Here is a 14,505-nt window from a genome sequence, read left to right as displayed (position 1 = left end):
TTTTTTTTTTTGAGACGGAGTCTCGCTCTGTCATCCAGGCTGGAGTGCAGTGGCCGGATCTCAGCTCACTGCAAGCTCCGCCTCCCGGATTTACGCCATTCTCCTGCCTCAGCCTCCCGAGTAGCTGGGACTACAGGCGCCCGCCACCTCGCCCGGCTAGTTTTTTTGTATTTTTTTGTAGAGACGGGGTTTCACCGTGTTAGCTAGGATGGTTTCCATCTCCTGACCTCGTGATCCGCCCGTCTCGGCCTCCCAAAGTGCTAGGATTACAGGCTTGAGCCACCACGCCCGGCCGTCTTTTGGATTTTTAATCTTTTTGAAATTAATCTTCATTAATCTCATTATTAATCTTCATTAATCTTCACTAATCTCAAATAATGAAGATTAATCTCATTAATCTTCATTATTTGTTTCCCTTTCATTTCGTTCCCCAGGGCACCGAAGCCAAAGCACTGTCCATGCCCGAGAAGTGGAAGTTGAGCGGGGTGTATAAGCTGCATTATATGCATCCTCTCTGCGAGGGCAGCTCCGCTACTCTCACCTGTGTGCCTCTGGGAAACCTGATTGTTGTAAATGGTAATTAGATAGCATAGTCATGGTTGCTCATTTATGGATTCTTAGACGTTTCTTTCCAAATGTTTTATAGCCACTTCAGTGATTGGCTATCATGATACAGTTGTGAGTCCTTCTCAACTTTATTGAATTCCTAGACTACTGATAACATGTGTCTGGAAGATTATAGAGTAAGAGGTTGTTGGGTTGTTTAGGCCAGCACCCTTCACTCTTAGGGCATCCATTTTCTTGATGTCTTAATCTTTGTAATATTTTGCTCTGGGGGATAATATTTAATATTAATCCATTAAACTGGATAATATGAGTGAAATGGGCCTATTATACATGAACTCTTTGGAGAATACTTTTTCTTTATGCCTGTGGATGGCTTTTTTTTTTTTAACGAAGGTCTCGAACTGAGACCTGGGGAACTAGAGCTGGGGTCACCATTTATCCAAGTTGGCATCTCTGTGGCCAGCAATGCACAACAACAATGCTAAGTTTACTGAGGCCTTAGTAAGTATGTGTTTTATTTGCTGGGCCTCCTGCAGCAAATGTCAGTCTGCATAAATAACTTTTCCTGTCTCCTTTTTCGTATTAAGAAATTTCACTGGAATAGCAAGGCATTCCATCTTTGTGTTTTAGTTCAGATACCACTTTGGTTCATATTAACTCCTAGTGGTCTATCATAATCACACATCCTGGAGATCCATTTGAATGACTAGGAGCTTTCATTTATTCTGTTTTGGTTTTTGAGATTTATCCTTTAGTTAGAAAGATAGTGTGGTAAGATTGGGAGGGCTGCATTTGTTGTTTTGTTTATTCAGTATAGCTCATCTTTTTTGTTTAGCAAAGGAAGTTGCTTTGGTAAGCCTTAGGTCAAAGGTTTAGGTCAGGTTTTCAGTATGTTCTGCAGCTGCTCCTTTGCCTAGATGAAATTTAGATAGAAGCCCTATCACCACTTAAAGCAGCGAAATGTTTATCTGTTTCATTTATTGAAGTTCTATGTAAGATTCTGTTTGAAAAAAATGTTGGTTGTTTTTTTTTCCTGCTAAAATCTATTTTGAAAGCTACTGACTTATGCTGTCTTGATCTTTGAGATGTTGGATAGTTCTCATTTCCCTCTTAAGATGTTTCTTTTTCTTTTTCTTTTGTTTTGAGACAGGGTCTTGCTCTGTCACGTAGGCTGGAGTGCAGTAGCCAGAGCATGGATCATTGCATCCTTGACCTCCTGGGCTCAAGCGATGTTCCTCCTTGGCCTCCTGAGTAGCTAGGACCACAGGCGTGTACCACCACACCTGGCTATTTTTAATTTTATATTTTGTAGAGATGAAGTCTCACTGTGTTGCCCAGCCTGGTCTCGAACTCCTAGGTTCAAGCAGTATTCCTGCCTTGACCTCCTAAAGGGCTGGGATTACAGGTGTGAACCACGCCTGACCTTTTAAGAAATTTCTATTTCTTTAGTCATAAGATTCTTTGAAATGTTATTTAAAAGTCTCGAAACGTTAGGTTTAATAGCTTTGGTGGTACTTCATGTTTGTCAGGACATGACTGTCTGATGACACTAGGACCTAGCAATGTCTATTCAGCAGTTCATCATAATTAGCAAATGTAGCTTTTAGTTTGGCATTCTTATACACAGAGTGTCAACAGTTTCTGCCTTCGTCTAATCATTCTGCTACATCACATCATAACTTGCAAGGTTGAAGTTACCAAATAGTAAACGTGTAGTTGCAAATTTTGCCTTGATTTCTTATAAAAGCACTTAATGATGTGTATAATAACCTCTATTCACTAGATTCAGAATACTTAATATAAAAAGAATAACTACTGAATGTCTTAATGATTTCTTAATTTCTGATACTTTGTTTCTTTACTGTTCTTGGCAAGTCAGCTCTTGGCAGACTTGCATGGCAGCCAGCCATTCCAGGATTGATTCTTTGAAAAGAGCAGTGTGTCTTTAAATCTTTCCTTCACTCCAGGCATCCTGCTTGGTGCACATGTGCATAAGCACATCACTGGGCTCTTTCATGGAATGAGTTGAAGTGCGCCTTTGTATACATGATTAAAATTGAACCCTCTGGTGATGTCAAGAATATTGGTCCTTTGGGTCTGGAAGAGAGATGATGCTCTGAAAACTAGCAAGATTATTTTAATGAACAAGGGAAGACTCATTGCCAAGGGTTAAATAAAAGATAAATGGAGTTTTTAGTGACTTCATTAGAAATAATGATTTTATTGTGTTTAGTTGCCTCTGATTAGCCTTGTTGTGTATCTTTCAATTACTAATAAGCTGCTGCCTAGTGGATTTTATATAAAGATGCTTACTGTAGTTTTTAAAGGTGGTGTTGTAGAGTGATTTCACTTCATGTGATGCCAGGTTTACACTTTTGAACTTGCTATCAGAGAAAGAAATAGGCGAAGAACAGTTTGTTTTGTATAATGTGTCCTTAGTATATTAGGAGCAAGGAAATGCAAGCCCATACTAAAAAAGAAAGGCAGTTGATGAAGTGACAGAACTTTTTATCATCTTTCTTTTGTTTATTTACAGCTACACTGAAAATCAACAATGAGATTAGAAGTGTGAAAAGATTGCAGCTGCTACCAGAATCTTTTATTTGCAAAGAGAAACTAGGTAATATAAACATTATTTAACTTTTGGAGTGAAACTGTGAAATTCGTGTAAGGAAAAAATCTGAAAGATAATGTTCAAAAAACAGAAAATTTCTATATGAGATTAAAGCATATTGAAGATAATGTGGTTTGCTTAAGAATGCAAAGGTTTAAAAAATGCGAAAGTTTTGCTTATAATTTGAGGAGTTTGTTTCTTTCCCGTTTTTCTTAGGGTCATAGAGTGCTGAATTATATTGTTATGAGATAACACTAGTATGTAATTTATTACACTCTGATGATAGTTCATAGTTTCTGTACTAATCTTTGGAGAGCTCTCTGGTATCATATTTAACCAATATGGAGATCTGTGTTTCATGGAAGTAATTCAAGTTCATTATTAAAGATTATTGGAGGAAAAACTGCAATCAAAATCTTTGTTTAAACCTACATAAATTTGATTGCTGTTTTATACAGATTAATACTTTACCAAAAGTTTGCATTCTAGGTAAGATTTTGCCTAAACTCTATAAAATTATTAATAGATGCAAACAAGACAGATTTTCCTTTTTATCATTTTTCAGTTAAACCAAACTGTGAGAGGCAGTTACAGGTGGTTGGAGGAGAAGAGATAAGGTCTCGGAGAGGGGAACTGACATTTTTTAAGTGCCTGTTACATTCTGTACTTGTGTCCGTACATATGTTATTCCATTTAATCTTCTTAGTAAACTTAGGAGGGTTTTAAGAGCCTAGTGGGAATGTTGTGGTACAGTGGGAAGATGGCATTTATAGCAGTCCTTTAGGAAAGGCTGGCTAGATTGACATTGTTGCTTTGAAGGTCTAAAGACTTATTCTTGTTCATTCCTAGGGGAGATCAGCCCTGAGAGATTGATTTATACTAACTAAAACTGATAGGAAAAGGAGACAGCAGAATACATATTTATAATGGTTTCTGGTTGAACGTAGAATCAGAACTTGGGCATTAGGTGAATTGAGCTTTTTTTTTTTTTTGAGATGCAGTCTCGCTCTGTCGCTAGGCTGGAGTGCCGGGGTGCTATCTTGGCTCACTGCAACCTCCGCCTCCCGAGTTCAAGCAATTCTTCTGCCTCAGCCTCCCGAGTAGCTGGGACTACAGGTGCACACCACCACGCCCAGCTAATTTTTTTGTATTTTTAGTACGGACAGGATATCACCATATTGACCAGGCTAGTCTTGAACTCCTGACCTCGTGAAATTTTTTTTGTATTTTTAGTAGAGACAGGCTCTCACCATATTGGCCAGGCTGGTCTCGAGCTCCTGTCCTCATGATGTGCCCGCCTCGGCCTCCCAAAGTGCTCGGATTACAGGCGTGAGCCACCGCACCTGGCCGAATTGAACGTTTAATGTCAGACTAGGCCAGCGTTTCTCAATCTTTTTATTATCACTTCCCAAAGGAGCCTTTGGAGATTTTTCCCCTCAATCTCTCTCCTTCATGAAATTTAATACCACAAATATATTTTATTTATGTACTGTGATCCTTTGAAGGATCACAAACCATATAATCGTTTTTAACCTGTCAAGGACCAGTTTTTGCCCCTGTTGAAACTGCATAAACTGGACTGATGAATCTGTATAGATGGCTTTTATCATTAGGGTCAGAAAAACTTGAAATTCCTTGGCTCACCGTATAGGGAAAACCTTGTTATGGAGAGTAGAAATAGTCTACACTCTACAGCAGTAGAGGTTTTATGCCCATTTTCTAGATCAGGAAACAGATTTAGAGGAAACTAAGTTACTTAAGGGTCACAGAGCTAATCAGTGGTGAAATACAGGATTGGAATAGATTTGGCTGACTCCCAGCCTTTTAAAACAACTTTTACAGGAATGTAGCTCAGATTGCTATTCTTTATCTGCTTTCTCTTAAATAAGGAAAAAGGAAATGGAAGGAAGGAGGAATGTTAAATACCGTTAAATTACAACTTTATGGACTGTTATAATGAAGTATTTTTAATAAAGTGTTTTATGTTGAGTAGGAATATGCTGCTCATTTGGCAAGTCATTTTAATGAATTTTTACTGTGGCTGATAGCACCTAGTAACTACAACGAGGCACTGTTATTTATCCTTTTATTCATAAGTTTCTAATTAAATAGTTATATACCAGGTTGCTGAAGGAAAAAATTCATTTAAAGAAAATCAGTTTTCACATTTGAAAAAAGCCCTTGAGCCAAATTGATTTTTAAAAATGATACCTTGACAGCAAATTTCAGTTCAAGATTGCAAGTCACACAACAAAGATTTAGACATTAGCTGCGTGTCTCTTTCCTTCTTCTTATCGATCTCGTTATACTGAGTGTTTTATTTGTTATAGATAGTGAAATACATAAATATGGAATGGGGAAGGAGCAAGCATAAATTGTCTACTGATACACTAGGCACTGCTCGTGGAGCTCTCAATTATAACAACGCTTACCAGGTGTAGTGGTGGTGTCTCCCTTAAACAGTTGAGCAAAAAGGTGAGGATCAGAGGGTCAGGTTATTTGTCCAAGGCTGTACACTTAGTAAATAGCAAAACAAGTGGGAACCTCGGCTGCAGTTTGGTAGTGCGTCCATACTTTAATATGAGTCACGTGGGGATTTTATTAAACTACAGGTTCTGATTTGCTAGGTCTGCAGCGGGCCTGAGATTCAGTAGTTCTGAACAGTTCCAGGTATTGTCAATTCTGGTGATCTGTCACCCACATTTTGAGTAGCAATGTGGTGGCTAAAAATGAGTGCTTTTGAGCCATACGGACTTGGGTTTGTGCACTGTTCTGCCACTAACCATGGGGCCTGGGACAGGCTTTGTGTGCCTTGACCTGTTTTTAAAATGGAGATAGTAATTACTTAGGAAAGAACTTCTGACGTGAAAGTTTGAAAAATGCTTGACACAGGTGCTGATACATAGTCATCATGTGATAAATGCTATTAATTTACCAGGTTCTAAGCGTTACAGGAGCAGGTCTCCACTGTATCCTCAGTACCCAGCACAGATTGATAGCTATTCAGGAAATCTTCCTGTGTATGAATCTCACACAAACTTTTTCTACAATTGCAGCCTATGAGCTAGAGAGGTTGGGCACAACTCTACTAATTTGATAGCAAGGAATTTTTAGCTTTTATAGCTAAGATTCAGTTTTATCAAGTCTTGCACTGTACTTCTTCCGTGAAGGAATTTGGTTCATGCTTATCTTTGTGAATTATTTGTGAATATTTATTTGCCATGTTGATTGTGTTTGGCAGAAATAGAGGACAGTTTTTCCACTTGATTTCGGGTTTTGATTTTTCATTAAAAAATATTCTAGGGGAAAATGTAGCCAAGATATACAAAGATCTTCAGAAACTCTCTCGCCTCTTTAAAGACCAGCTGGTGTATCCTCTTCTGGCTTTTACCCGACAAGGTAAGAGATGAAATACTGTCTCAGTTCAAGGGACTATAAAGAATAGTAAGTATACTTAGTATTCTTGGTGGGTATGACATCTGACTGCCCTCTTTTCTGCTCCTAGCTAAATGTTCCTCTTTTAAGACTAAGCTTAACATTCCTTAAGTGCTATTTACTTTCTCTTTGTATCTCCATGCTATTTTGTACATATTTTTATTATCAACTCTTTTCCATGGACTATAATTGTTGATATGATTTCTTTCCACCTAAGGTTGGGAATATCTTGAAGGTAGGGAATATATCTTACTTTTGTATTCTTGTGGTCTAGCATGGGGTCAGGTACATAATAGATGCTCTTTCTCTCTATACACATATATTTATATATATGTGTGTGTATATATATGTGTGTGTGTATACATACATATACATATATATATACACATACATATAAAATATGGTCTATAATTGGATCTGAGTTTTTTTTTTTAAAACCATTTATTGGAGGCTCTATGCAGGCACTTTGTTGGGTATTTCACATGCATTCTTATTTACTGCTAATGACTTTGAAGTAAATTTTATGGTAGTTATTTTATACATGATGAAATCATAATTCAGTAAGGTTTATAATTCACTCAAGATCCTTATATTAGCTTTCTCTTATTATTTTATTTTTTTTTTTGCAGTTAAAAAAATTTAAAATCTCAGTGACTTACAGTGAAATTTACTTCTTGCTCGTGTACATGTTGTGTGTGGGTTTGCTTTGGCTGAAGGAGTTGTCTTTATCTAGGACATGCTCCTCTTGTGGTAGAAGGAAAAGAGTGCCAGTGGCCCAATTATGTGTTCGTTCAACGCTTTTGCCCAGAAATTATATATGTCACTTCCACTCACATTTTATTGAAAAATAAGACAAAAATGGCCAAGCCTGATGGTAGTGGGGTGGAGAAGTATAATTATGTGTAGGAAGTGATTGAGAACCATAATACTATCTACCGCAATTCTCCAACTAGTAGGTAGTTTCTGACTTATGTGAATAGATAGTGGCTTTTATTTGTTCTCTGTGTGTAGAGAAGTAAGTAATATTTTTGGTGTCAAGTTGAACGGTGGCATGTCTATTGTAACAGTAGTCTTCTCTATAGTTGGTGATGAGGGAAAGGAAGTAATGTCAATTGAAAAACACATGTAGATATGTCTTTGTTGGATTTTGATTATTTTTGCTAGTGGAGAATAGTATCACAAATATTTTGAAGGTGCTGATAACCAAAACATCATTTTCACTGAACTTGGAACATATTATTTTTCTTTTCCTTTCTTGGCTTTGTTTCTGAATTTATCTATCTCTTTTTAGCCTGCTAGACTTTAGATAATAGTAATTTGCTAACACTTGAGTGCTTATGCTTGGTGTGCCAAACATTGTTCTAAGCACTTAATATGTATTAATATGTTTACTTCTCACAACAACTCATTGAAGTAGGTGGGATGTAATATTAATCCATTTTACAGATGAAATTAAGTTAGAGTTTAAATAACTTGTCCAAAGGCACACAGTTAATAACTGGCAGGGAATCAGATATAAAAGCCAAGAATTATTTTCTGTAGTTGAATGAAGAAATTTTGTTGTATTGGATAATGTTTGAGATAGAAGAGGCCATTGGCTAGTATTTAGCAATTGTCATAGTTATTTGATTTATGTTAAAAAGCATTTGTCTTTCTACTAAAACATCAAGGGAGTAAGGGCCTAGAGTTGTATGAGTTAGTAGTAATTATAGTCAAGCTGGGGTTAAAAATTTGTTGTAGATGATGTATACTTGGGGATAATTAAGAGTACCATCTAATTTTTTGCCACTTTAGAAAGGAACGGGTGGCAATTTTGTTGACTGTGTGGAGAAAGCCAGATGTTCTTTACTCAGTAATACCTGTTACTTCTCTTTTTTTCCTTTTAGCACTGAGCCTACCAGATGTATTTGGGTTGGTCGTCCTCCCATTGGAACTGAAACTACGGATCTTCCGACTTCTGGATGTTCGTTCCGTCTTGTCTTTGTCTGCAGTTTGTCGTGACCTCTTTACTGCTTCAAATGACCCGCTTCTATGGAGGTTTTTATATCTGCGTGATTTTCGAGGTGATTTCCATAATGACATATTCACAAGAAAGGGCTCTTTCTTATTGTCTTAATTACTCAGCTCACCAAAAGTTTTTAGTTGTAGGATTTTTCTGTTGCAAATAATTTTAATAGTCTTAAAGAGACTGACTCTAAGCTTCATATACCTTTGCCTGTGTCCCTAAAACTCTCATTTTTGTATTTTGCACAACACAAATCGCTCATTAGTGTAAGAAGATTATTTCAGGATAGAAAAATGGAAGTAAGACAGGCTTATTTTCTCGCTAGAGACAGTAGTCAGCATCTGACTTAGAAATGAGCTGGCATTTCTGAACTGCTTTCATGGTTGAGACCAGTGTGTAAGTTAAGAAAGTTTTGTTGACCTGTGCCATGTTGCTAGGGCAGCTTTATTTCTGTATGGTCACTTTGTGGTGACCTGGTAATTATTGTGGCAGTGATGACGGTAGAACTTGTGCATCAGGATTTCCTGCTACAAGGCCAAAAGCCTGATTGTGGAACTTTTTTTCTGCTGCCACCATTTTACTACATATTGGTGTTTTCAGATTGTTTGACCCTGGGGTGGGTCATGAAATCCATTTAATGGGTCATGTTACAAAAAAACAAAACCCACAATGGAAAAATCCATATTTATTTTATAAATAGCATTCCTATTTATAAAATAGGAGTAGACTTCTATTTCAGTTATGTATAGGTAGGTGCATACTGTGTTGCAATGTAAAATTTTTATGTGGTTCCCATAAATGTTTGAATTGATAGTGCTACATGTGATGTTAACACATACTACCTTAGTAACTGTAAAAATCTGGTGGGTAGATAGCTCCCTTAAAAAAATGTAGAGTCATTTGGATTGCTACAATGTTTTTTTCTTTTAAAATTTCAAAACGTAAGAAGTGTAAATGACCTGGTTTGTTCCTTTTCCTCTTCTTTGATTCCTGAGGTCCTCTTTTTGCTTTATTTATGCCCCTGAATTTGACATTTAAAATGTTATTTTGTCACAATTGGCAGCAAGAAAGCATCATCTCAAAAAATAATTCATTTTATTTTTTTGAGACAGGATCTAGTTGTGTTGCCTTGGAGTGCAGTGGCGCAATCATCGCTTACTGCCACCTCCAACTCCTGGGCTCAAGTGATCCTCCCTCCTCAGCCTCATAAGTAGCTGAGACTATAGGCATGCACCCCCATACCTGGCCAACTTTTTTGTTTGTTTATTTTTAGTGGAGACAAAGTCTTGCAGTGTTGCCCAGACTGGTCTCCAACTCAAAAAAGAATTAAAAATGTAGTGAAAAAGAAAAGGCAGAATGACTGATGTATATGGAAGCACTGAGAAAAAGCAGGGTATGATATAAATACTCATAAAAGGAACAAATACCCTTTCACTTGTATATTCAAGTTTAGGATTAAAGCACAATTATTCTTTAATTTTTAGATTGTGGCCCACAAGCTCATTTGTAAGCTGTTCCGATTTTTCTATAGATATAATGTTATGGGGCCAGAGCTTTTATAAATCTTACTGCCTTGCTAATGTAGTAACTTGTAGAGAAGATACCATCTTTTATCCAAACACTTTTGTATACTTAAAGTTGAATGGGTTTCTTTTTCCCCATTTCACATATTTCAAATAAATAAGTACATTAAAAAATACTTAGTTATGGTCATGCTTCTGATAGCTGAGTCATTCAGGACATGGTTGGGAGAAAATAGTATAACCGGAATATGGATGAAAGACTAAGTCAATGTGACCTCCAGTAATGAACATGGGCTGTAATACAGAAACTCTGAGGTTACCCAGTTTGGTGTAACATGAGACATTGGATTAGAAGCAGGTGACACAACTAAATGAGATTAGGGGGAGAAGATACAGTGTGGAACCAGTTAATGGAGGAAGAGAGTAGCCACATGTTTCTCCATAGTCCCTGAGGAATCACTGCATTGAATTACCGTGTAGCACAGAGCAGCGGTGATCACCCTTAACCATCAAGAAAGTGTTTGAATTAGATAAGAAAATACGAATGATATAGTGTGTGTTATATAAATTATTCGTTTTTTTTTCTTTTTTTTCTCATGCTTAATGGGTAAGTTTCACTTTTCTTAGGAGAAAAACAAAACCCATTGTTTAATGCTGGATGAATGAAATGTTTTTAAATCCTTATTTTTCATTTTTCCTTTGTAGACAATACTGTCAGAGTTCAAGACACAGATTGGAAAGAAGTAGGTATTTTTAAATATTAAGGCTAATGTCCATAACACAGAAATGACTAGTGAATTAATATATTAAGGGTATATTTTCACTTTTATATGATATAATGAAATCTGTTTTCATTTAATTTACTGCTAAATTTCAGTAAATGAAAATGTTTTCAACTTTTACTTTAGACTCAGTCCTTATTTTCTTATAAATATATGGAAAAAATGTTAACACAATGATTATTTTTCATCTTTACTTATTGTAAAACATTGTTTTGTTGCAACAAAATTTAAATGAATTGTCTTTGTGCTGGAGTAGTCATCAGCTGTTCAGCTAGTTAAAATAGTACCTTATGAAAAGAATATATTACATTGTTTCATAAGGTACTATTCTAAGGTCTCCATAACAGAAACTGCAAGGTAGAGAAGCAAGTGCTGATGGAGAAGCTGCTGCAAGTTATCCAGAAGATGTAGCTAAAATCACTGATGAAGGTGGCTGCATTACACAACAGATTTTCAATGTAGATGAAACAGCTTTCTGTTGGAAGAAGACGCCATCTATTTAATAGCGAGAGAGAAGTCAGTGCCCAGCTTCAAAGGACAGGCTGACTCTTTTTTTAGGGACTAATGCAGTTGGTGATTTTTGAAGCCAGTGCTTGTTGACCATTCTGAAAATCCTAGGGCCCTTAACAATTATGCTCACTCAGGCCGGGTGCAGTGACTCACATCTGTAATCCCAGCACTTTGGGAGGCCGAGGCAGGCGGACCACCTGAGGTCAGGAGTTCGAGACTGTCTTGGCTAACACGGTGAAACCCTGTCTCTACTAAAAATAAAAAAAAATGCCGGGTGTGATGGTGCGCATCTGTAATCCTAGCTACTCAGGAGGCTGAGGCAGGAGAATCACTTGAACCCGGGAGGCAGAGGTTGCAGTGAGCCAAGATCGCTCCATTGCACTCCAACCCAGGAGAGAGTGCAAGACTCTGTCTCAAAAAAAAAAAAAAAAAAAAGAAAAAAAGAATTATGGTAAATATCTGCCTTTGCTCTGTAAATGGAACAACAAAGCCTGAATGACAGTACATAGTTTATGGCATGGTTTACTGAATACTTCAAGTCCACTATTGAGGCCTACTGCTTATAAAAAATACTCCTTTTAAAATACTACTTCTCACTGACAATGCAGCCAGTCATCCCACATCTCTGGTGGTGATGTGCAAGGAGATTAATGTTTTCATGTCAGCAAACACAACTGCATTCTGAAGCTCATGGATCAAGGAATAATTTTGACTTTGAATCTTATTATTTAAGAAATACATTTTGTAAGGCCATAGTTGCCAGAGACAGTGATTCCTGGTGGATCTGGACAAAGGAAACTGAAAACCTTTTGGAAAGGATTTACCCTTCTAGATGCCATTAAGCATACTCAGGATTCATGGGGGGAGATGAAATATCAACATTAACAGGAGTTTGGAAGTTGATTCCAATCCTCATGGATTACTTTGAGGGGTTCAAGACCTCAGTGGAGGAGTGCAGATGTGATGGACCTAGCAAGAGAGCTAGAATTAGGAAGTGGAGCCTGAAGATGGGACTGAATTGCTGCAATCTCACAGTCAAACTTGAATGGATGAGAACTTGCTTCTTATGGATGAAGAGAGAAAGTGGTTTCTTTTTTAAAAAAAATGTCGGCCGGGTGTGGTGGCTCACACCTGTAATCCCAGCATTTTGAGGGGCCGAGGTGGGCGGATCACGAGGTCAGGAGATTGAGACCATCCTGGCTAACACGGTGAAACCCCATCTGTACTAAAAATACAAAAAATTAGCCGGGCGTGGTGGCGGGCACCTGTAGTCCCAGCTAACTTGGGAGGCTGAGGCAGGAGAATGGCGTGAACTCGGGAGGTTGAGCTTGCAGTGAGCCAAGATCGCGCCACTGCACTCCAGCCTGGGCAACAAAGCAGTGAGACTCCATCTCAAAAAAAAAAGAGTCAGTAGTTTTTGGGTTACAGGTGGTTTTTGGTTACATGGATAAGTTCTTTAGTGGTGATTTCTGAGATTTTAGTGCACCCGCCACCCAAGCAGTGTAAACTGTACCCAAGATGTAGTCTTTTAGTGCTCACCTCCCTCCCAGCCTTTCCCCCGAAGTCCCCAGAGTCCACTATGTCATTCTTATGCCTTTGCATCCTCATAGCTTAGCTCTCACAAGATTTGGTTTTCCATTCTTGAGTTACTTCACTTAAAATAATGGCCTCCAGCTGCATCCAAGTTGCTGCAAAGGACATTATTTCATTCCTTTTTATGGCTGAGTAGTATTCCATAGTATATATATACCACCTTTTCTTTATCAGTGGTTTCTTGGAATGGAATCTATTCCTGGATGACAAAGGATTTCGAATATGACATAAATTTAGTTGACAAAACAGAAGCAGGGTTTGAGAAGGTTGACTCTGATTTTGAAAGTTTTACTGTGGGTAAAATGCGATCAAACAGCATCGCATGTACAGATAAATCTTTCGTGAAAGTAAGAGTCCGTCAGTGTGGCAAACTTCACTGTTGTCTTATTTTAAGAAATTGCCACAGCCACTTCAGCCTTTAGCAACCAGCACCCTGACCCATCAGCAGCAATGAACGTGGAGGCAAGACCCTCTACTAGCAAAAAGATTGCAACTTGCTAAAGACTCAGGTGATTGTTAGCATTTTTTATCAACAAAGTATTTTTAAATTAAGGTATGTACATTGTCTTTTTAGATATAATGCCATTGCACACTTAGTATAGTAAACATAGGATTTATATACACTGGGAAACCAAAAAATTTGTGTGACTTGGTTTATTGCATTGGTTTGGGACTAAATCCACAATATCTCTGAGGTGTACCTATAGATCTTTACTATGAAAGCAAATTAGAACTACAGGGAGACATCCAGATCACTTACCTTATCTTGTTCTTTTATTTTTTTCTACAGCTGTACAGGAAGAGGCACATACAAAGAAAAGAATCCCCCAAAGGGCGGTTTGTGATGCTCCTGCCATCGTCAACTCATGCCATTCCATTCTATCCCAACCCCTTGCACCCTAGGCCGTTTCCTAGCTCCCGCCTTCCTCCAGGAATTATCGGGGGTGAATATGACCAAAGACTAACACTTCCCTATGTTGGAGACCCAATCAATTCACTCATTCCTGGTCCTGGGGAGACGCCCAGCCAGTTCCCTCCACTCAGACCACGCTTTGATCCAATTGGCCCACTCCCAGGACCTAACCCCATCTTGCCAGGGCGAGGCGGCCCCAATGACAGATTTCCCTTTAGACCCAGTAGGGGTCGGCCAACTGACGGCCACCTGTCATTCATGTGATTGATTTTTAATTTCATTTCTGGAGCTCCATTTGTTTTTGTTTCTAAACTACAGATGTTAATTCCTTGGGGTGCTGATCTCGAGTGTTATTTTCTGATTGTAGTGGTGAGAATTTTACTCCCAGAAGCCTTTTAAGAGATATATTTACAGCCCTAGGGGTGGTGTGACCCAAAGGTTCCTTTGTGGCAAGGTTAGCCTTGGGAATAGTTGGCTGCTGATCTCCCTGCTCTTGGTTCTCCTCTAGATTGAAGGTTGTTTTCTGATGCTGTTCTTACCAGATTAAAAAAAAGTGTAAATTA

At 38.1% G+C, this 14,505-nt stretch overlaps 1 protein-coding gene across 6 annotated transcripts in view; it reads left to right on the top strand.

The window, feature by feature from the left end:
* FBXO7 (F-box protein 7) overlaps positions 1-14,505 on the top strand; it is a 24,845-nt gene extending 10,340 nt beyond the window's left edge. For 2 of the 6 annotated variants that reach the window (XM_023189049.3, XM_023189051.2), the window contains exons 4-9: positions 384-576; positions 3,104-3,187; positions 6,485-6,580; positions 8,503-8,679; positions 10,850-10,887; positions 13,820-14,505. In XM_023189049.3, coding sequence (XP_023044817.1) covers positions 384-576; positions 3,104-3,187; positions 6,485-6,580; positions 8,503-8,679; positions 10,850-10,887; positions 13,820-14,206 — 975 coding nt within the window. In that variant the 3' untranslated portion in view covers positions 14,207-14,505. The remainder of the gene's footprint in view (positions 1-383; positions 577-3,103; positions 3,188-6,484; positions 6,581-8,502; positions 8,680-10,849; positions 10,888-13,819) is intronic. The other 4 variants (XM_023189050.3, XM_023189052.2, XM_026448218.2 and 1 more) reach the window with 4 other exon arrangements.

This window comes from Piliocolobus tephrosceles, chromosome 19 (genome assembly GCF_002776525.5).
Source record: "Piliocolobus tephrosceles isolate RC106 chromosome 19, ASM277652v3, whole genome shotgun sequence".
NCBI classification, from domain to species: domain Eukaryota; kingdom Metazoa; phylum Chordata; class Mammalia; order Primates; family Cercopithecidae; genus Piliocolobus; species Piliocolobus tephrosceles.
This window is presented reverse-complemented; position numbering and strand designations above follow the sequence as displayed.